The sequence below is a fragment of the Mizuhopecten yessoensis genome, unplaced genomic scaffold (assembly GCF_002113885.1).
Source record: "Mizuhopecten yessoensis strain PY_sf001 unplaced genomic scaffold, ASM211388v2 scaffold716225, whole genome shotgun sequence".
NCBI classification, from domain to species: Eukaryota; Metazoa; Mollusca; class Bivalvia; order Pectinida; family Pectinidae; genus Mizuhopecten; species Mizuhopecten yessoensis.
In genome coordinates, this window is record NW_018480010.1 from 39735 (window position 1) to 64744 (window position 25010).

Consider the following 25010-nt stretch of genomic DNA (forward strand, 5'->3'; position numbering starts at 1 on the left):
ATTTTATCCCTATTTAGTCTTGAGCATCCTTGGGCCAAGGGGTCTCATTTTTTTATAATTGGTGGGTATGACCCCAACACCCCCCACCCCCCACCCCCACCCCTAGGGGCATAGGGGTGGGGCTCTGTTTGAAGTTTGTTCTTGCTATATCTCAAGTACTTGATGGATCTTTCTGAAATTTTATATGTACTTACAGCACCTACCATTGAGTGCTATACCTTTACTTCATACCAATTATTTTAAACATATTCTGGTGTGCGATAGAGGCCCTCTGGGCCTCTTGTTATAATAATAATCTGTTAACCAATCATATGTTTATTATAATCTACCTCTTTCTGAATCGACAACACTACTAATACTTCTAGGCCAAGAATATTAATGTACATGTTGTCTTCAGAAGTAATGTGAATATTAGCCACGCCCCCTTCAAATACTAAACTATTTTATTTCCCGATTCATTACCAATACATGTTCCACTACAAATTTATGCAATTAATCTACAATAATTTTATTTGTAATGTACATGCTGTTGTGAGATGCTCACAGGTGGGTTTCCAAGTTATAACTAGTGCAAAAACGACTTTTCAAAGAGTGCTGTGCCTCCAACATTGTGTGTCCAATAATACCAGTAGACAGGCCCCAATGAAGATATTTTGCAACAATTATACTTGATGACATTATTTATAACACAATCTGAGACAAGTAAGACTGGTACATGCCATAAGCACAAGTTTGACAATGGCATATGAACGATTTTTTGTTATCGTTGAGAAACGATGAGGTTACATATCAATATTTGCCAAACGAAAAGTGGAAATGTAACGACAACATCGTGGTTTTTGATGATAATTTACCTGATGGCAAAGGATGCTTTGAAAGTTTTCCTGTATCGGCGGGAAAAGGTCAAAACTAAGTATACCAGAACAGTGATGATGTATCGGAGAAAGGGAAAACAAATTGATTGGCTTGTCCGATAATAGTCCATGTCCGATAAATAGCCCGATCCACCATTTACTTGGGAGAGCTGACACACCCATCTCTCTACGACCCTCAAACAAATTGCCAGATCGCTGATTTTGTACTACGTAAGTGCCAAACATTGAAGGTTTTCCAAAATATCAGATGGACCTGATTTCGTACTCTATGTTCCTATGATTTTTCACAGTGGATATATCGTTTAAATATAAGAAATCGTGACTGTATCCAAGGACTCCTAATTGGTCGCCATGCAAGTTTTTGCAAGCCTGTAAGCGGTTTTATCCCCATGACCTTTGACATAATACTTTGAGGCCTCTAAGAAATTACGTGTTGATACGTCTATAGGACGTCAAACAAAATGAAAAACCAAACCTTTTGAAAAGGACATATTTTCATCAAAACCAGTAATAGATTCTAATTAATGAATGTGGTAAGCGTATACCTCTACGAACAAGGAGAACATCCTTAAAACAGAACTTTAATGTTTTGTGTGATTTTGCAATTATATTTGTTTATTAAATTTGTGGAGAGGGCGTATATAATTTTGAAATAATTTTTGCCCTATCCATATCCACATACTGGGCTTAAGAATTGAGAATTTTCGAGCCCGGACCAAATTTTCCGGATGTTTGACGATTACAAACGTTTATATGTGAAAATGTAACGACTTAATTACCAAAAGAGCAAATGCATGTGTAATAATGTCATATTTGTTGTATAACAAATACAACAAGAAACACGGCAAAATAAAAACTGATTTATTTCTGATTAAATTTACAACAAATTTCTAAATCTGAATTATAATTGATACTATTATATGATAACTCTGATATTTCATAGGTCAATTTTTAAACTGTTGTCTTGTTCAAAATTCTGCATCAAAAGGAAAATCTGGGTGTCCTTTGTAACTGTAAATAAAAGGTTTACATAGTAATACATATAAAATAACGTTTAAAAATAAAGCTACATACAATATATGTATGCATAACTATAATTTTATATCGCAAATGTCTTCTATAAAGCTGCGATATTGCACAATGTAATAACATCCATGGCTCCATGAATGAAGGACTGGTGAATGTACATGAAATGAATGTAATGCATTTTACAATGAACCACTTATTTGCTGGTATGAAGTGCATTTGCGTTCACATATGTCCGTAACAATTTAATATTGCACAAATGAGGGTTATTTCAGTTCGTCCATGCACTTTATATTTGCACAAAAGAGGGGTATTTCAGTTCGCTCATATGCACTTCATATTGGAAAGAGAACAGAAAATATTCGATTTATTCTTTATCAGGTCACCTGAGCTTTGCTCAAGCGACCTATTTTAATCGCTTTCCGTCCGTCGTCGTCCGTCGTGCGTAAACTTTTTGTAATTTCAACTTCTTCTCAAGAACCAGTGAATGGATTTATTTCAAACTTGGTCAGAATCATTCTTGGTAGATGAGGCTACAAAATTGTAAAATTGGAATTCCTACCCCAACCCCTCGGGCCAGGGCGGGGCCCCCCGAAAGGGAAAAGTAACCAATATTTCAAAAATCTTCTTCTCAGGACTCAGAGGTACTACAGTCATTTTCTCTGCATGGAAAGAAAATCATCAGGGGCTTTATTTAAATCGTAAATTTCAGGACCCCCGAGCTATCCGTTCTCCCTTGGGGATGGGGTAATGTTTACTATAGTTTATATAGGGTAATAACACTTTTGGGTATATTTTATCCATTTTGCAGCAGAAAATTACTCAAACTTAGTCAGAATCATCTTTGGTGAATGAGAGTATTACTTTGTAAAATTGGGATTCCTGCACCCTCCCCAGGGGCTAGGGCGGGGCCCAAAATGGAACATTTACCAATATTGTTTATTTAAGGATCCCTGTCCCTTTTCGCTGTGGGTTTTCGGATATACAGTAACGGCCCTTTATGTTTTGTTTGAAAATAACGTGCTGCACAGTTTCGCATGATACTTCTGTTGATCAAGTAGCTTAATCGATTAGGGCGATAGTATAATAATCTGTAGTTCGGTGTTCAAATACCGGCTAGCTGAATTTGTACACTCCGAACACTGATCTTTGTCTTTATTATTTCTCATTAAAGGCCCGCGAGGTATGATAGTTTTCATCAATAAATTATCAAGGCTATAGCATTCCGGAAAAATAGTTTCCAACACTTTCTTACAGCTTTTGGCAGTGGTACGGGGATCCTCAAATAAGATGCTGACCAAAAAAACATATAACAAGTTTTCGTTTGTTTAGGTAGGCTGTAAATGCCATGGTCCATTGTCAACGTCATAGTCACCATTATTATGACACTGCATTGTATTGTATTGTGTTAGGGCCCATCAACATTTTGAGTCACTTAGCATTTTCAAACAACTGAAGGCACAAACCAGAAACAAAAAGTTAAAATGTGTAAAGATGTCAATTGTAAACGAATTGTTTATAAAATATATCATATCTTATTATAGAGATTAATTGAATGTTAATAAGCATAGATTCATTGCACAGAAACTATCAAATAAACGTTTCATAGAGGGTACGTTATAAAACCTGTCATGTATTTGTCTGAAATCAGCGCAACAATCATAAAATGTTTGACTGTAAATGGTTGATCACATGCATGACAATAAGGTTCGTCTTCATTTTGTTTTTTCTTCAGACCATTTATTTTGCCAATTCATTTTAATAAAATTCGCTATTGATTGTTTAAAATCAGAATGCATTGTATATCAATATATTATGACACTTTTATTTCGTTGTAATTTCGTTCCGTATAAATATAACTGATATCTTACTACACAAGACCAAATCGTCGGACTCCGTTGTCTAGTTCAGCTATCCTTGTCATGTCTTCATCGCTCAAAGAAAATGAGAAAATTTGTAACAAAATATTGAAGTAATATAACACATTGAGGACTGACTAAGCCATACGTGATACAAAGATATTCTTTTGAACAAACTTTAACCTAACGACACCTTTTATTATTAATTACATTTTTCATAGCGCACCAACACAGAAGTGGTCATCAGAGCCAATAAAATGTCGAAAAGGCCTGTTAAATGACTTCAAACAAAAGGAGAAATTGGCTTCCTCTTTATCGCACTTTATTCAACAGACCAACAGTTTTCAGGTAGTTTAGAATCGTAGAGATATTAATGGTTTCGAAAAAAGAAATTTTAGATTTGTAATAGTTATAATCATTTTCTCGTGTTAGCTGTAGGTCAATGCAGTCGAAAAACAAGTGATTTTGATTTAAGGATTGAATCTTGCTTTGGTCGATTGCATTGGTTAATGAATTGAATTGGTCTTGAAACAAATACATTTAATAAACTGCGAACTAGTTCATGTTGAATTTGTTTCAAGAGCCACTCAATTCATCAGCCTATGAAATTCAAACCTTGTATTTCAATAATTTGAACTTGTGAATTGTGAAAGTCCATTCTGATAGTTTGTCCCACATTTTGGAGCTTGTGCAAGTCTACGTAATGACATAATATAAAAAAAATATAGTCCCGTCATTTTAGGACCATCATACAACACGGTGTTAATTTTTGTTAATGAATTCATACGTCAAAATATTAATTTTCTGACACGCCATCGGAGAAGAATAATGTTTAGACGCGGTTCGTAGACTCAGATGCGGGGGCCATTTTGTTACTTGCTCGAAGTGGAGATCCGCTAAATTTTGAGGTTCTACATCTTCTGGAATGTGAAGTTGCAGTGATTGAATGTCGAATTAGACGGGAAACAAGACGTGGCTTGGAAGGATGAAACAATTTTAAATGGCAGTTGGTTGTTCGACTCTATTTCTCATATTTGACGGGACTACTTGGATATGTAATGCACGTTGTTTTCGTTTTGTACCGGGGGTTGACACCGACACTAAAGGCAGATTGGGTAGATGGGGAGATAAATTTTTAGGACAGTACATGACTTGTCACTACTGCTAACAACAGCTGATACTATTTTGCTGATTGATCGTTTTTGGTTGCTGGAACAATTTCTTGTGTAGCTTCAATGAAAATATAAAATCTCATACAATGCACAATTTAGCGGTATATTCTTTGTTAAAAAAGTGTCAATTGTTATTTCCCTTTGCAAGATCTGGAAATATGTATTCATACGCACAGGCAATGGTAATATGGTAAAATTCATCGGCAAATGAAAAGGTAATATTTTGTAGTTGTATCCAATTTGAGTAGAAATTGAAAATTTTGCAAATGGTTCGTGACATGCTATGCATTTAGGCTGGTTTCGTGCTTCAATAAATCAGATTGGATAATGTATGAATGACCAACCGGAGACGGGCAAGGACAGTCAATGACAACGTGTACCTTCTCTATAATTATCTTATAAAGCTAGATAATAATAAAGCATGAAATCGAACCCGTTATTCGTACATCACTTAGTGTGAACAAGTGGTTACCCTTCATGTACTTATTTAAGATAACTCTTTACCATTGACTAATAAATGACTAATAAAAGCATATATATCTACCTCTATGTTTTCTTTTATCCTTTTCAGGTTTTCAGACTTCGGGATAACAACAATACCTCTCTGTACAGTGTTTCGAAGAAGAATCTAAAACATGCATAATTGTTAAAGCAACGCTGAATAAATAACGATTCAGTATTGAAACAATGTAATGGTATTTATGGAAATTCGTATGACCGCGTAAGTGTGCTACGTTAAATTTTGATGTAAGCAACCGGAATGCATACTCAATAACAATAACAAATGTGCGTTTCAAATCCTTCTTTTTACGTCAAACAAACCACTAAACATTTCTATCGGTGGTGGCTTTTTGTTTATCAACATTTTAATGTGTTTTTTTTTACTAAGTGTTAGGACTGCAACATTTTCTTCAAGGAACTGACTTTTTTCGTAAGGCGACAAATTTCAACAGCAATTCATTCCGTGATTCGGGAATTCCCGATTAAGTTTGAATTTTACTCAACACCATTATTGGCCCCCGATTACTGTCACATCTAAATTTAGCGGAAACACCCGAACGTTTTTTCCGATTAAGTGACTAAATCATAGTGAACTAGAAAGGAGGGATCCTTCGCCTATTTGAAACTAATTTCCCCTTAGGCGATATAAATGTCAGCCAAACAAAAAGGCAGTATTGGAAGACGTTGTATTCTAGAAGCGACGCCTGACGGAAATTAGGACAAACTATGGCTAGCAATCTGTTATTTGGTTAACATATATGTAAACTTTCAAAAAGGCATGAAGTGGTTTAGACTTTTTACAGCATCTCGTCAATAAATGAGGACAACATCGTATTTTAAGTCTATATGTAAACACAAAAACAGCAGAGAACAACACCTGAGGAAAATCATGTTTTGGTTTGGTTTATATGTGTATCAACAGCTAATTTCATTTAAAGACGTACCTCCATGTGTGTTTTGTATGCGTGCAAATGTACTGGAGGCAGTGTATATTGATGTAATTGCTTTCTCGTGAAAGCGCGGATCTGATGCCAATAATTGTATAGTGTTATCTTACTGAAATACCTTGTCAAAAGGACATCATGAACCTAAATCTATTCTAAATAGCTTAAGAAGCGACATGAATTCTCCTTACGTCGTTTACTCACTTGCCCTGCTGTGCGTTTGTATTTCCTCGCAATGTCGACGATAATAGGGTTTTCCACCAAGTTATCAGACGCTTGTACAGTACTACGGGAATGTAGAAATTGTTTATCAAATCATATTTTGTATAAAAGACGGATATAAGCTAAAATATATCAATCAAGCATGAATGACAGATATGAGCTTATAAATCTTAATCAATCGTAAAAGACGAATAAAGCTGAAATATCTCAATCAAGGGTTTAAGACGGATATAAACTATTAAATCTCAATCAAGCGTATATAATACGGAAACAGTTATAAAACAACCTGTAACTATCGCCCTTATCAATATCAACAGGTAAATCAAGCATGAATAACTTATCTTTAGCTAATACACTTATATACTCATAATGGTTACTTGAGTTCTTCCGGTCCAGTGAAAAAAGGCGAACCAAGAGGAGAAAATGCTTCAAGTTGGATGTTTTTAGATATGCAAAATTCATCAAGTTTCTTTTGGGGAAATCTGGCATGAAGCTCAACCTGCAATAATTGAAAATGGTCAAATTGATCCGGTGTTTAATAAAATACGAGTAAATTGGTACTTTAAAATTTAAAAGCTAATGTGCCTTATACAATGTTTAACAATATTAACTTTACAGGAAAAAATAACAATTATATGTAAAGTATGTGATATCGTAAGAGATGAGTTTGATAATTGGACGCATAAAATTAACGATTTTTATTTTAAGAACACCACAACTTCGTCTCAATTATTGAAAAAGAAAAATCAATGTGTTTCCAACTGTCTGTCCAACGACGAAAGACGAATAAAATGTGGAATAGATTATATAAGTTGCGTGTTTCAGCAAGTACAAACATTTTACTGGAAAATAAACTTTAATGTCCAAAATACCTGTGTCTATAACATAAAGTGACAATACCTGATTGACCACTGGTTGAATGCGTGCAGCATCACAAATGTAATCCAGCTGTTTGGAATTGAAACTTGATACGCCGATTGATCGTGCCTTGCCTTCATATACAGTACCCTCCATACCCTTAAAGTAAACAGTTTGTTTGTACGTTAATCGTATGATTTATGTCGGCTGCTTACAAAGACGCAGGTTGATGCAAGCAATGGACATTTTCTAAGTTGCAATCATAAAACTGTTTGTAAATATGTTGTTTCCGTGTGCGATATATAGGTCGAAGTTTTAAATCATACTCATAAATGTGCTTAGTAGTTTCATTGTTAATTCCCTGGTCCTTGTTTTGGGGACATGACATTACTTGAATTTAATGTAGGCGGTTGTCGTCCATAAAGCAGACGCCTTTTACGCTTCCAGAGCAACCGGTATTTTTTCCAGTTCTTTTTCTATGGTCTACATATAGAGGATCTAATATTTGTTTGTTTGTTTGTTTGATTTTGTTTAACGTCCTATTAACAGCTAAGGTCATTTAAGGACGGCCTCCCCTGTATGCAAGATGCATGCGTGAAGTGCATGTGTGTTTTTTGAAAGATATCGAAAAACCAAATATACCGTTTTCTTCAGAATAACTAGGACTACGTATGTTTGGAGTTTCGTTTCGTCAGCTTTAAGCGTAAAATCTCCAGGGTGAATAATACAGAAACTAGTAGTCAAAATGCCGATTTTGGTGTGTTTGAACCCAAATATCTCCATAACTAGATTTTTCCCAGATATAACAGATACACAACTCTGCCAAGTTTCATCACGATCTGCCGGCCAGTTTTCTTCGTCCTCAAGATCGCCCCCATACGCCGCATAATAGCGGAAGTTGACCGTGTAAACATTACAAAACAAAAAAAAAATTAAATTTTTCATTTCTTTCTTCATTTTCTAAAAACCTTCATCTACCATAGGGATTAAGGGATTTTATCCCTATTTAGTCTTGAGCATCCTTGGGCCAAGGGGTCTCATTTTTTTATAATTGGTGGGTATGACCCCCCAACCCTAACCCCCACCCCCACCCCCACCCCTAGGGGCATAGGGGTGGGGCTCTGTTTGAAGTTTGTTCTTGCTATATCTCAAGTACTGGATGGATCTTTCTGAAATTTTATATGTACTTACAGCACCTACCATTGAGTGCTATACCTTTACTTCATACCAATTATTTTAAACATATTCTGGTGTGCGATAGAGGCCCTCTGGGCCTCTTGTTATAATAATAATCTGTTAACCAATCATATGTTTATTATAATCTACCTCTTTCTGAATCGACAACACTACTAATACTTCTAGGCCAAGAATATTAATGTACATGTTGTCTTCAGAAGTAATGTGAATATTAGCCACGCCCCCTTCAAATACTAAACTATTTTATTTCCCGATTCATTACCAATACATGTTCCACTACAAATTTATGCAATTAATCTACAATAATTTTATTTGTAATGTACATGCTGTTGTGAGATGCTCACAGGTGGGTTTCCAAGTTATAACTAGTGCAAAAACGACTTTTCAAAGAGTGCTGTGCCTCCAACATTGTGTGTCCAATAATACCAGTAGACAGGCCNAAATACATTTAATAAACTGCGAACTAGTTCATGTTGAATTTGTTTCAAGAGCCACTCAATTCATCAGCCTATGAAATTCAAACCTTGTATTTCAATAATTTGAACTTGTGAATTGTGAAAGTCCATTCTGATAGTTTGTCCCACATTTTGGAGCTTGTGCAAGTCTACGTAATGACATAATATAAAAAAAATATAGTCCCGTCATTTTAGGACCATCATACAACACGGTGTTAATTTTTGTTAATGAATTCATACGTCAAAATATTAATTTTCTGACACGCCATCGGAGAAGAATAATGTTTAGACGCGGTTCGTAGACTCAGATGCGGGGGCCATTTTGTTACTTGCTCGAAGTGGAGATCCGCTAAATTTTGAGGTTCTACATCTTCTGGAATGTGAAGTTGCAGTGATTGAATGTCGAATTAGACGGGAAACAAGACGTGGCTTGGAAGGATGAAACAATTTTAAATGGCAGTTGGTTGTTCGACTCTATTTCTCATATTTGACGGGACTACTTGGATATGTAATGCACGTTGTTTTCGTTTTGTACCGGGGGTTGACACCGACACTAAAGGCAGATTGGGTAGATGGGGAGATAAATTTTTAGGACAGTACATGACTTGTCACTACTGCTAACAACAGCTGATACTATTTTGCTGATTGATCGTTTTTGGTTGCTGGAACAATTTCTTGTGTAGCTTCAATGAAAATATAAAATCTCATACAATGCACAATTTAGCGGTATATTCTTTGTTAAAAAAGTGTCAATTGTTATTTCCCTTTGCAAGATCTGGAAATATGTATTCATACGCACAGGCAATGGTAATATGGTAAAATTCATCGGCAAATGAAAAGGTAATATTTTGTAGTTGTATCCAATTTGAGTAGAAATTGAAAATTTTGCAAATGGTTCGTGACATGCTATGCATTTAGGCTGGTTTCGTGCTTCAATAAATCAGATTGGATAATGTATGAATGACCAACCGGAGACGGGCAAGGACAGTCAATGACAACGTGTACCTTCTCTATAATTATCTTATAAAGCTAGATAATAATAAAGCATGAAATCGAACCCGTTATTCGTACATCACTTAGTGTGAACAAGTGGTTACCCTTCATGTACTTATTTAAGATAACTCTTTACCATTGACTAATAAATGACTAATAAAAGCATATATATCTACCTCTATGTTTTCTTTTATCCTTTTCGGGTTTTCAGACTTCGGGATAACAACAATACCTCTCTGTACAGTGTTTCGAAGAAGAATCTAAAACATGCATAATTGTTAAAGCAACGCTGAATAAATAACGATTCAGTATTGAAACAATGTAATGGTATTTATGGAAATTCGTATGACCGCGTAAGTGTGCTACGTTAAATTTTGATGTAAGCAACCGGAATGCATACTCAATAACAATAACAAATGTGCGTTTCAAATCCTTCTTTTTACGTCAAACAAACCACTAAACATTTCTATCGGTGGTGGCTTTTTGTTTATCAACATTTTAATGTGGGTTTTTTTACTAAGTGTTAGGACTGGAACATTTTCTTCAAGGAACTGACTTTTTTCGTAAGGCGACAAATTTCAACAGCAATTCATTCCGTGATTCGGGAATTTCCGATTAAGTTTGAATTTTACTCAACACCATTATTGGCCCCCGATTACTGTCACATCTAAATTTAGCGGAAACACCCGAAGGTTTTTTCCGATTAAGTGACTAAATCATAGTGAACTAGAAAGGAGGGATCCTTCGCCTATTTGAAACTAATTTCCCCTTAGGCGATATAAATGTCAGCCAAACAAAAAGGCAGTATTGGAAGACGTTGTATTCTAGAAGCGACGCCTGACGGAAATTAGGACAAACTATGGCTAGCAATCTGTTATTTGGTTAACATATATGTAAACTTTCAAAAAGGCATGAAGTGGTTAAGACTTTTTACAGCATCTCGTCAATAAATTAGGACAACATCGTATTTTAAGTTTATATGTAAACACAAAAACAGCAGAGAACAACACCTGAGGAAAATCATGTTTTGGTTTGGTTTATATGTGTATCAACAGCTAATTTGATTTAAAGACGTACCTCCATGTGTTTTGTATGCGTGCAAATGTACTGGAGGCAGTGTATATTGATGTAATTGCTTTCGCGTGAAAGCGCGGATCTGATGCCAATACTTGTATAGTGTTATCTTACTGAAATACCTTGTCAAAAGGACATCATGAACCTAAATCTATTCTAAATAGCTTAAGAAGCGACATGAATTCTCCTTACGTCGTTTACTCACTTGCCCTGCTGTGCGTTTGTATTTCCTCGCAATGTCGACGATAATAGGGTTTTCCACCAAGTTATCAGACGCTTGTACAGTACTACGGGAATGTAGAAATTGTTTATCAAATCATATTTTGTATAAAAGACGGACATAAGCTAAAATATATCAATCAAGCATGAATGACAGATATGAGCTTATAAATCTTAATCAATCGTAAAAGACGAATAAAGCTGAAATATCTCAATCAAGGGTTTAAGACGGATATAAACTATTAAATCTCAATCAAGCGTATATAATACGGAAACAGTTATAAAACAACCTGTAACTATCGCCCTTATCAATATCAACAGGTAAATCAAGCATGAATAACTTATCTTTAGCTAATACACTTATATACTCATAATGGTTACTTGAGTTCTTCCGGTCCAGTGAAAAAAGGCGAACCAAGAGGAGAAAATGCTTCAAGTTGGATGTTTTTAGATATGCAAAATTCATCAAGTTTCTTTTGGGGAAATCTGGCATGAAGCTCAACCTGCAATAATTGAAAATGGTCAAATTGATCCGGTGTTTAATAAAATACGAGTAAATTGGTACTTTAAAATTTAAAAGCTAATGTGCCTTATACAATGTTTAACAATATTAACTTTACAGGAAAAAATAACAATTATATGTAAAGTATGTGATATCGTAAGAGATGAGTTTGATAATTGGACGCATAAAATTAACGATTTTTATTTTAAGAACACCACAACTTCGTCTCAATTATTGAAAAAGAAAAATCAATGTGTTTCCAACTGTCTGTCCAACGACGAAAGACGAATAAAATGTGGAATAGATTATATAAGTTGCGTGTTTCAGCAAGTACAAACATTTTACTGGAAAATAAACTTTAATGTCCAAAATACCTGTGTCTATAACATAAAGTGACAATACCTGATTGACCACTGGTTGAATGCGTGCAGCATCACAAATGTAATCCAGCTGTTTGGAATTGAAACTNTTATCTTACTGAAATACCTTGTCAAAAGGACATCATGAACCTAAATCTATTCTAAATAGCTTAAGAAGCGACATGAATTCTCCTTACGTCGTTTACTCACTTGCCCTGCTGTGCGTTTGTATTTCCTCGCAATGTCGACGATAATAGGGTTTTCCACCAAGTTATCAGACGCTTGTACAGTACTACGGGAATGTAGAAATTGTTTATCAAATCATATTTTGTATAAAAGACGGACATAAGCTAAAATATATCAATCAAGCATGAATGACAGATATGAGCTTATAAATCTTAATCAATCGTAAAAGACGAATAAAGCTGAAATATCTCAATCAAGGGTTTAAGACGGATATAAACTATTAAATCTCAATCAAGCGTATATAATAAGGAAACAGTTATAAAACAGCCTGTAACTATCGCCCTAATCAATATCAACAGGTACATCAAGCATGAATAACTTATCTTTAGCTAATACACTTATATACTCATAATGGTTACTTGAGTTCTTCCGGTCCAGTGAAAAAAGGCGAACCAAGAGGAGAAAATGCTTCAAGTTGGATGTTTTTAGATATGCAAAATTCATTAAGTTTCTTTTGAGGAAATCTGGCATGAAGCTCAACCTGTAATAATTGAAAATGGTCAAATTGAGCCGGTGTTTAATAAAATACAAGTAAATTGGTACTTTAAAATTTAAAAGCTAATGTGCCTTATACAATGTTTAACAATATTAACTTTACAGGAAAAAATAACAATTATATGTAAAGTATGTGAAATCGTCAGAGATGAGTTTGATAATTGGACACATAAAATTAACGATTTTTAATTTAAGAACACCACAACTTCGTCTCAATTATTGAAAAAGAAAAATCAATGTGTTTCCAACTGTCTGTCCAACGACGAAAGACGAATAAAATGTGGAAGAGATTATATAAGTTGCGTGTTTCAGCAAGTACAAACATTTTACTGGAAAATAAACTTTAATGTCTAAAATACCTGTGTCTATAACATAAAGTGACAATACCTGATTGACCACTGGTTGAATGCGTGCAGCATCACAAATGTAATCCAGCTGTTTGGAATTGAAACTCGATACGCCGATTGATCGTGCCTTGCCCTTATATACAGTACCCTCCATACCCTTAAAGTAAACAGTTTGTTTGTACGTTAATCGAATGATTTATGTCGGCTGCTTACAGACAAAGACGCAGGTTGATGCAAGCAATGGGCATTTTCTAAGTTGCAATCATAAAACTGTTTGTAAATATGTTGTTTCCGTGTGCGATATATAGGTCGAAGTTTGAAATCATACTCATAAATGTGCTTAGTAGTTTCATTGTTTTAATTCCCTGGTCCTTGTTTTGGGGGCATGACATTACTTGAATTTAATGTAGGCGGTTGTCGCCCATAAAGCAGAAGACTTTTACGTTTCCAGAGCAACCGGTATTTTTTCCATAGTTCTTTTTCTATGGTCTACATATAGAGGATCTTATATACAGAGATTCTATTTATCACATAACCTTCATTATTTGAAAACAAATAACAAATCAAACACAAGTAATTGTTATCAGCTGACACGATTTTGTAGTTCGAGATTTTTGTGATATTTTTTAAAATAATGAACAGTTTTAAATGCAATGAAAATATTTATGACAGAATCAATAGTTTAAATTGATCTTAAAATAACACTACATGTATCATGTGGTAAAGTAAATAGAAGTAGTACCTGTCGTGGCGTAGGAATATGTTCCCATGGTTTTTGACCAATGGCATCATCCTTAGGTTTTATTACACGTGCAATACCATATTTATGACATGGCCGTATGACAAAGTAAAATGGGTCAGTTATGTGATAAATAAAGTTGTTCTTCTTTCATATTCTGTGCTAGTTTATCGATTTTAAATTCGATAACGTCATTTTTACCATATTGTTTTATCTAGAAGAGAATTTTTGTGATATAACAGAACAGATACTGTATTGTATGGTTTTGAAGCATTTACCGCTTTTAACAATAAATTGTGTTTTATCACATAACGATATATGACAGGTAATTGGTTTGGTTTGGTTTAGTATTGTTTAACGTCCTATCAACAGCTATGGTCATTTAAGGACGGCCTCCCCTGTGTGCAAGATGTATGCGTGTAGTGTATGCGTGTGTGTTTTTGGAGGCTGCGATATGTTTATGTTTGTCTCCTTGGGATAGCGCGGAACTAATGCCGAACTAATGCCGAACTAATGCCGAATTTATAGTGCTTCCTCACTGAAACATACTGCCGAAGACACCCAACAGGACACTCCACCCGGTCACATTATACTGACAACGGGAAAACCAGTAGCTACACTCCTAAATTGCTGAGCGTTAAGCAGGAGTAGAAACTACCAGTTTTACAGACTCTGGTAGGTCCCGGCCAGGGGACAGCACCCAAAGCCTTCCTCGCAGGGGCGAACGCTCAACTAAAGACCAAAGGTGAGGCATTGTCAAGGGAGACATTAGGAAGAAGAAAGCTGGTTAGCAAGAAGATAAAAGATAAGATCCCTCTTACGATCATGTATTTGGGGGCAGCAGGTACAAGTTTTACGCTCTACCTGCAGGGACATATGACAGGTAAAATTCGTTTTTTTGGTCCGAGAGTTGTACAAGTAAGCTGCACGTTGAAAGAATTGTTCATGCCATGGCGAACCTAAATAAGTTACCTTCTGTCGATCCTATATTGTTTACCTTCCATGTTTCCCTCAAATCAACCGGCATAAATTCCCTACAAAGCGGGGGGTTTTCAGGAAAGTGACGAAACGTCTGTTAAAAAATAAATGTAAAGGTATTCAGAAAAATGGTTATTGTTTCAAATCTCTATGAAAACAAACTATTCAGAGCGCGAAAAAAGACAATTTAGATACACTTTTTACACAGTTCCTTGTTCTATTTAACCAATAGGCCAAGACACGGTACAATGATGACATGTAGATCATATCTTAAACATTCGGATCAATAATAGTGTACGTATACAGTTTGTTTACATTTTGTTATATGTACAGTGGATTTCACCTTTAAAATTTGGTTATGGATACAGTTTCCCAAAAGTGATTTTTTACAGTACATAGATATACAATATAATACAATTAACATATACATTAATAAATACAATTTTGCGGAATTCGAAGGAGCTGCCTGCTTAGGCGCTAACTATTAGTCCTATGTCACCTTGCTAATATCTTCCTATGTGTGTATGCCTGCATGTGTCCTGGAGTTGTATTGTGTCCTGTTTGTAGTGGGACCATGGTTCCAACGACATCATTTATAGTGTCATCTCACTTGAATGCCACAGCACAGATACCGCAACATCCACCCAGACCATTTTCTACTACACCTGGGTTGTTGGATTTGTGTGGGCAGAAGAATAAACACTTTTGCTATTTTAAATAATCCATGCGTGCGACGACTTCGCCAAACACCGACCGACTGCGCCGAAAGTAGAAGTGTTAACCACTCGACCAATCCGCCCATAACATAGAAATACAAATTACGATGGAAGACCAGTCTTTGACTCTTGTTCACACTTCGAGTATCCGATTAACAGCATCAAATCGTTTAGCCAAAATATAACAGCGACCATGACCACAACAACACGGCGGCATCATGAAATAGAAGCTTTGGTTTTGCAACGGTCAACATCCCCTTACACTCGACATGATCATAGTGGCAAATCGCTTATCAAAGGATATAATTCCGTAGTCGTAACGTACATATAGGAGGCACTGTAGTCTCGTGGTAGGACGCCGGCCTCGTGACCGAAGGGTTGCGGATTCGAGTCACGACACGGCACTATGTTGTATCTTTGAGCAAAATACTTTACTCTGCTTGATTCAGTCTACTCAGCTGTAAATGACTACGTGATTGGGCAGTGCTAGAATTGTAGAATGCTAGTTTTAAGCGCCGAAATGGCAGCATCGGCTGTATGCTCCCCGAGGAGTTGAGAAAAATAATTCTGGTTGCAAAGGTCCTATTATAACCACGGATAATAATTAGTGAACCGCTTTGAGACGACCTATGAACTAGATTGTGATAAAGCGGTATATAAGAACCTCGAATTATTATTATTATTATTATTACATTTGATATAGCTTAATTGCTGAACTCAATTTGATTAATTGCTTTGCAATGCGAACTTTAGGTTTAATATAGATAATATTCATATATATGTACACAAGCGAGTTCCTAAAACTTTCCATTAATAACGAAAATGACAAGGCAAGAGGACCAAATTTCACAAAGACTTCTCAGTTCAATGAACTATTAATAACACAGCAATGTTCGAAGACATAATTCTGTTAAATATATAAATCTTTTGATATAAACAATTTGTGATGTGTTGTTAAATAATTGACGTTCATTTTGAATATGGTATGTATATATATGCTACACAATAACATAATGAGTAGATGAGTTGATGCCAAGATAATTTGGTTATGACAATGTTTGGCATGGTAAATATGATACCTTCATCGCACACGGGCCATGCAAAAGGAAGAGGTCGACGTATTCTAGTCCTAACCTCTTCAGGCTTTCGTCTAATGCCGGTCCTACAACGTCTTCCTCCATGTACATAGCATCCAACTGCAACAAATCACCAGTATCAGATTGTATGCAGATTTTTCATACTGTAAAAGAGAACATTTTAGTGCGCGGAAATGTTCGCGTTATGAATCTTTACTTAACTTACAACATACATCACCAAAAGGCGAGCTATGCTGTTCTCCAATAACTTTTGTTAAATTAAAGGTGTTATATGACAAATTTATCAGGGCCGTTTTCGTTTAAATGGTCAAACCGGTCAGACCACAGTTGTTCGTTTATTAAATAAGGTCGGACCAAGTAATCTGATGCTGCTTTCAGGCAAGCCTGGACAAGGCCTTGCAAGGCCTGCATAAACATTTGCAGGTCCGCCAGGATTTATACCCGAAATAGTCCAACCGGTTGTTCCGCATAAACGAACAGGCCCCAGGTGTCAGTTTTTATGGAAAATCCTGACGTTGAATTTTTTATTAGTAGCCAACTTTTAAGCAAGTATTAGAAATTGGCCCTACCTTTCCACAATTATAATACTATTATTTTTTTTCAATGTAATGCCCCTATTAAAGTACGAACTGATTGCAATGATGGCGTTTCTACAATAACTAAACAATCACACGGAATAACAAAAGTGCCCATATCAACGTAACTAAATTATCATGTGTATGCTTTTGTTTTTGTATTGTTTGACGACTCATCGACAATTTGAGTCATTAAGGGCGAAACCACACTAAAAACGTTCAAAAAGAAAGCATCAAACTAAACCCTTAAAATAATTTGAGCATGCCAAAGGTAAATTGGTTGTACCACATGATATATCTTTTCGCACAGATTTATTAAATGTAAATAATCATATTTCAATTACACAGAAACCTCAAGCAGTTGTAACGTAACGTTCCATACTTTAGTGGTGATGAAAACATCCTCTCGCTTTAAGTCAGTGGTTTCCAAATATTCACGTAGAGCTTTACCAATGACCACTTCGTTTCCATAGTGAAATGCGGTATCTATATGCCGATAACCCATTTCTAGGGCTAGCTTTACACATGCTTCAATTTTTTCAACTGGAATCTGCAGATAAAGATAATTGTCCATGATATTTTAATTTACAATTAACAATGATATTTAAGTTAACATTATATCGCAGCCTCCCAAAATGCACACACATACACTACACGCATGCATCTTGCGCACAGGGGAGGCCGTCCTTTAATGACCTTAGCTTTTGATAGGACGTTAAAAAAAATACTAAACCAAACCAAACAAATCAAAATCCCGACCTAGCAAGGCACCCGATGCAATTTAACGTATCACGAGATGATATGAAAGATAAACTCAAATATGTCGCTGTTATTAACATTGCGATATTTCACACTTTGAAGAACGAATAGAATTTGAATAACGAATAGCAAATCATGCATATTATCGTTTATTGATCGATACATAAATAGATAAAGATATACAAGCATACGTTCCTTACTTTCAATCCACACTTGTTACATAGAAATTTTATTCAATATAGTTTCAGTCCCTTAAAGATAAGTGATCTAGGAATTTAATTATTACAAACTGCCGTTAACATCTGTTATGCGTTATCACGTTTTGATTTCACCACAAATATGATGCCACAGCTGGAACATGGAACCATTAATTATGTTGCGCTTAATATATGTGGAAACCTGTAGATATCTATGTATGCACATACATGAGTGTACATCCACTTATGTGTCTTACGTTCTTTTTTTCATGATGCAAGGTACAATTTATTAAACTGTCGGTGAAATTCTTATTTTTTGGGTTTTTTTTAACCTCCTATTAAAAGATAAGGTCTTTTAATGACGTTCCTCCATGTCTGTAGAGTGTGCGTTCATGTGTGTATGTGTGCCGGAGGCGGGATGGTTTGGTGTATTTACCTCCTTGTCAAAGCGCGGATCTGATGTCGACTTCATAGTGCTATCTCACATTAACACTATTCATTATTGATTTAAAATTGACTCTTAAAATTTGTGTAATGCATATTATTAGGGGTTTTACGGACCTCCGTGTTTCAAAAGTAATTTATACCCATTTGGATTTCCTCTTTTTTAAGACATCACCGATGAAGACACAATGACGACACAGTGAAATGGAGCAGTAAAATATATTTTCGGCATACTTTACCTATCACCGACTTACACCCGGCACACTTGCAATAGAGCAGAGGTTCTTGGAGGGCGTTGGATAACGTACATGGTTAATTTGGGGGGAAAAAGAACATGCATGCGAATGTATTGTATTGTTCAATGCTAAAATAATAATTAACAAATGAAAATAGTCGTCATACCTTTTAAGTAATTCATTTACGACTGTCAGTTAGTTCTTTATAAAATAATAACAATTTGCGACATGTATAAAGCGTCTATATTTATGTTGGTTTATTGGTTGGTTGGTTGTACAAGGTTTAACGTTCTCTCAACTGCTAAGAAAATGTTAGGACGTACCTCTATATGTGATGGGCATGTGTGCTGTTTCTATGTGCATTTAATTCACCCAATCACTCTATAGGATTAATGGCTACATGCAGTATGTGAACAGTGTTCAACACATTTCAAAAACACACAGTCTATACTATTTGTATTTAATTATGGTATCAAACACCGAACATTTGCATTGGAAAAACAACACGCAGATTTAAACGTTAGGGTTTAGGCCCTTCCCTGATTTAACGATGATTAAACACTCTATATTCCTTGTAACTCAATACTCGACATAAAACGGTCAACTAATGGCTCTCATGGACATAAAAGCTTAAATTTTATGGCACTTTTTTCCGGCAAAACTGTTATGTGTACTTTTGTTGCATAAGACAATATGTACTAAGTAGCTATGTGTTCGACTTAAATAACGTACACATGTGCATTTCTAACGCATATAAAATATACTACGAAACTGCTATATAAAGTCTAGCTGCCTGCAAAGGAAGCGGAGAGGGAATGTGTTTTATTTTGTTTAACGTCCTATTAACAGCTATGTAACTAACGATACATGCAGGCGTATTATTTTCTCAATCTCCAACCTGCATGGCTGGATAGTGAGGTGACCTGGCGGTTTTCGTCCATGCCATTTAAGTTTTACTGCACAGGTGTGTATGATATTACATAAATATGTTCTAGCCTTTTTTTATATAAACGTCAAGATACAATGTAATATACTTACAAATATTTTTAAGATTATCCTCAAAAATATAAGAAGCCACCGTCGGGAAGAGAAAGCATATAGAAAAGTAAGAAACAGGAAAGGTGGGGGGAAACAAATCCAAGTGTTGCATCGGGAACAGCTGATCAATTCTGGTTTCTGTAATACTATTCTAGTCGAAGAGAGAAGAAACCCCCGTTTCTAACAACACTCGATTCTGCAGGGGGTCCACATTGGTCGCTTTCTACGATACATTTGTTGGTCCTAATGACATATCCTGTGTTGATGGGCCGTTAGGCATTGATAATAAGAATAATAATACAACAAGTGTATTCTTGGTTTCTGCCCTGAACAGAAGACAAGGTAGAAACCTCGCTATAACGTGTCATCAAGTATACCAACAATAAATGTAAAGGCTTAAAGGGGCTATTTATTTAGTAAAAGGACAACCTGAAAATCGAGTTGATACTGAAAATATATATCTCCTAACGAAAGTTTACGTAGATGATAATGACAAGACCGGAAGCCAACCTCCAGTGTAGTCAGTTTCATTTTTAGGTCACCTGAGACAAAGTCTCAAGTGACCTATTGCGATCGCCTGTCGTCCGTCCGTTAACAATTTACATTTTCGACTTCTTCTCCAAAACCCCTGAACCAATTTCAATGAAATTTGCAGGGACCTTCCTTGGACAAAGGTCAACAAAAATAGGTGCCGGTTTAGTCCTAAGCCGCCAGGGGCCTGAGAGGCGGGGCCAAAAAGGGTCAAATTGACTAAAATTTCAAAAATCTTCTTCCCCAGAAGCCCTGAACCAATTTCGATGAAATTTTGCAGGGACCTTCCATGGACAAAGGTCAACAAAAACAGCAGCCGGTTTAGTCCCAAGCCCCCAGGGGTCTCAGGGGCGGGGCCAAAAAGAGTTAAATTGACTAAAATTTCAAATCATTTTCTCAAGACCCAGATATGGTAGAATCAAATGCTCTGTATAGATGGAAGGGTCTTAAGGTGCTTTACCGAAATTGTGAATTTCATGACCTGGGGTCTCACGTTTCCCCCTGGGGAGAGGGTAAACTTTACTATAGTTTATATAGGGAAATCACATTTTGGACCAACATTTGTTTAATTTCCATTGGAAGTAATTCAATTTGGGTTAGCATTATCAGTATTAGGTAGCAGTTTGATAGTATGCACCTATGAGCCCTGACTGACCCCCAGGGGCTGATGGGTGGGGCCAAAAAGGGTTGAATTGACTGAAATTTCAAAAATCTTCTTCTCAAGACCCAGATATGGTAGAATCAAATACTCTTCATAGATGGAAGGGTCTTAAGGTGCTTTACCGAAATTGTGAATTTCTTGACCCTGGGGTCTCACGTTTCCCCCTGGGGAGGGGGTAAACTTTACTATAGTTTATATAGGGAAATCACATTTTGGACCAACATTTGTTTAATTTCCATTGGAAGTAATTCAATTTGGGTTAGCATTATCAGTATTAGGTAGCAGTTTGATAGTATGCACCTATGAGCCCTGACTGACCCCCAGGGGCTGATGGGTGGGGCAAAAAAGGGTTGAATTAACTGAAATTTCAAAAATCTTCTTCTCAAGTACCAGATATGGTAGAATCAAATACTCTTCATAGATGGAAGGGTCTTAAGGTTTATGACCCTAGGGTCTCACGTTTACCCCCTGGGGAAGGAGGGGGGCAAAATTTATTATGGTTTATAATGGCAAATGCTACTTTGAATATTACATGTTAATAACTTGATTGGAATTATAACCTTGAGTTGACAGTTTGATACTTTGAAAATTTTGAGCCAGCCCTACCCACAAGGGCTGAAGGGTGTGGCTCAAAGGAGTCAGTGTGCTAAAATTTCTTCATTTTCCTTGTTTAGTTAGAATCAGAGGTGCTAGTTTCAAATCCTTTTTAGTCTGAAATCTGTATGCTAGATATTGAATAAGGTGTTTTTATTGTTTTTTGTCAATTGAATAATATTTCTGTTCATGTTAAAAACAAAATCAACTCTCTGTATAAATATATCAGGTGACCGTTAAGGCCCATGGGCCTCTTGTTTGGAAAGCCGTTGATAATAGATACGACCGAAATAGCACAATATCCGGGCCTTTCCGTGAGAAGGACTGACAACACAGTGTCAGTTATGAGTCTGAATTTACACAATGCATCGCAAACTAGAATTTTTAGTATCATGATATTTACCTCTAATCAGATATTTCTTTCATGGTTGGATTTGAATAAAAAAAAACCGAACAGGTTCAGTTAGAGCATACACACACTGAGAGGGTGCCACAGGGAGAATTTAAAACCACAGTAAGTGCTATATAAAAAGGTTTAAACGTAAAATAGATTACTCATTTATAACGATGTTCGAGATTTTGTTTGGAAGATGCTTTTGATTAAGAACAAATGCTTGTACTTAGCGATAATTTCATTCTCTCCTCGACTGGAAAGGCACTTTTGTTTGCTAAAATTCACCGACACTTGCTAAGAAAACATTGTCTCTTGTCAATTTCTAGACATGAATTATTCATACGGAGTATCAAACTATAAGTTCCTGAAGAATTTTGTGACAAGATTATAAAAAAAATCTTGGGACAGGCACGTTTGCAGTATTAATAAACGTGTTGGAAAGTTTACGCCTGTGTGAATGCAGAGCGCCTTAATACAAGCATTGTTAGTTTTCCTCTCATTTTGTCAATACTCTACAAAACATGGTCAGCTTAGTTATTCAAATGTTCTCGTCTGCTGAGTCTTTTGGCCTTCGGCCTCTTAATGTAATATTTATATCAATAAAAGTACCGCATGATACTGACTGATCATCCCTGTTACTAAAAATACATACCCTCGATGTTCCTAGGGCTACTTGAGGAATTCGTTTTCCATTGTTCAGCGTTACGAAATTTTCCATTTCCATCCTTCTGATGCTTCGACTAAAACGAAAAGAATATTTTTTCGAAACAAATGTTTTTGCAGTTTATCAAAAGCAAACTAAGGATGCCTGTCCCACTGCACTTTTCGAAATAATTTCGTTTTGAATAAAGCAAACAGCATTATTAGGCTTATAAGACGATCATTTGTATATTTGGATGAGGTAACTTTTAAACAGCTTTTCAGGGCGCTAGTCCGTCCGCACCTAAAATACGCGGCAAGTGTATGGAACCAACACAAAGTTAAAGACATTGAAACAATTGAGAAGTTACGGCGAAGGGCAACGAATTTAATACCTGGGCTGAAGGATCTTTCCTACAACGGCACCCCTGCAGGTGGGGGATCGGGATGCTGTTACCCACTGCGTGTATCGTAGGAGGCGACTAATGTGTGAACCCCTGCAGAATTTGGGATTTGATTTGGTGTCCTCTAATTGGGGACACAAAAGCGACCATAATAAATCTGCTGCGCCTATTTCAATATTTGGGATCTTTATCTTTCTTTCTGCTTCTAACTACCTTTTGTTTTCCTAGCGCCTTGCTTGGCAACACCTCCCTTTTGGCTTGAATGTTAAGCGTTCGCCCAGGTGAGGAAGGCAATGGGTTCTGTCCCCAGGCTGAGACATATCAAAATCCTTAAAAATGGAAGTTGTTATTCCCTGCTTAACGTTCAGCATTAAGGGGAATGGTAATAACATGTCAGTATAATGTGACCGGCGGAATGCTGTGCCTGGTACCTCCGGAATGGCATTCTAGTGAGATAGTTTGTGAAGTCGGCATAAGATCTGTGCTATCGCTAGAAGGCAAACACCCCAACATGCCCTTTCTCCTGCATATACACACGCAAGCACGCATACACTACACACATGGAGGCACGTCCTTAAATGACCGTTGCTGTTAACCGGTAATTGTGACGTAATCAAAAGGCTTCTGACGATATTCATACCCCTCATGTGTTTTTGTTTACAGACATGTCGGACTACTGTCGTTGGAGTTGCGACTGAAATAATAGGATGGGAGAAAAATAGTCACCCCCTTCCTTGAGGGTATAGAACGGATTAGACAACAAATAACATCACCCCTCGGGTTGGAGATTTCTCTGTCACTTCTTCAAGGAAGGGGAAGATTCTATTAATCTTGCATTTTATGTTAATATCTCATTGTTGTGTGGTATAAACACATACAAATGTATTACTAAAAGTCAAATCTACAGAAACTTAGTAATGGATACGAATATACTAAACTTATCAAAGCAACATATATTAGCTTACCTTAGCTTAACAATCAGCAGCAATAGTTGATGTATACCGGGCTCAACCTCCTCTGTTAGTAAAAGCAATGCTATCCGAGTTGTACTATATATGATGTTAGTGAAATGAGTCCTGGAATATATTATACAGTAGAAAAAATATCAATATACACTAGATCCTGCACGGATGAATATTCATGACCATTACGAGATATGTCGATGGTTCCCGCCGCGACACTACTCACCAGGGGGCGCGCGTGTACTAGGGGGTTACTACCGATGCCAAGATGGCGTACGAGTGTTTTCAGAACTGGTCGGTACAGAAGCTGAAGACTGAATTGAGGAAACGGAGTGCTACTACCCATGGCAGAAAAAGTGATTTAGTTGAGAGGTAAAACATATTTTATTTCATACTGAATAAAAGCTGCATTTATTGTTGCCTTTCTATCAGTTTCACCCGTCAGCTGTTCGGGTAATCGACTGTCACTGTCGGTGTCGTCGAAAGTGAAAGTAAGTTTGGAGACAGGTCCGAAATACATAATTATTATATTTGTTTATATTTTTTGATCGGCGTAAATCTCCATTCCTATCAATAATGATTGAGATCAAGGTGTGAAGATAATAGGAAGATTTTAACAGTGCTTTTCCTGGTTTGAACAAGCGGGGGGGGGGGGGGCGGCAACAATCCCACCGTCTTCTTTCTTTTGATGTCCTCCGTCTC

The 25010-nt window shown here is 36.4% G+C and overlaps 1 protein-coding gene across 1 annotated transcript; it reads right to left on the minus strand.

Annotated features, from left to right (window-relative positions):
• Window positions 1-11772: 11772 nt before the first annotated feature.
• Window positions 11773-24343, minus strand: LOC110442188 (aldo-keto reductase family 4 member C11-like). Its single transcript, XM_021485677.1, has 9 exons — window positions 24312-24343; window positions 22956-23043; window positions 17832-17999; window positions 16857-16973; window positions 15081-15155; window positions 13328-13501; window positions 12862-12983; window positions 12467-12548; window positions 11773-11898 (listed from the first exon to the last, which is right to left on the minus strand). The coding sequence occupies exons 2-9, from the start codon at window positions 23025-23027 to the stop codon at window positions 11773-11775; spliced, it is 936 nt and encodes a 311-aa protein (XP_021341352.1). The 5' UTR covers window positions 23028-23043; window positions 24312-24343.
• Between the last annotated feature and the right edge of the window lie 667 nt (window positions 24344-25010).

What these genes read in the sequence shown, in the direction of transcription:
- LOC110442188 (XM_021485677.1), bottom strand. Translation starts at nt 23,027, where the DNA reads ATGGAAATGGAAAATTTCGTAACGCTGAACAATGGAAAACGAATTCCT. An exon ending in ATGGCCCGTGTGCGATGAAG is followed by an intron (nt 15,156 to 16,856) that starts GTATCATATTTA and finishes ATTTTTTAACAG; the next exon opens with ACGTTTCGTCACTTTCCTGA. An exon ending in ACAAACGCACAGCAGGGCAA is followed by an intron (nt 11,899 to 12,466) that starts GTGAGTAAACGA and finishes CAATTATTGCAG; the next exon opens with GTTGAGCTTCATGCCAGATT.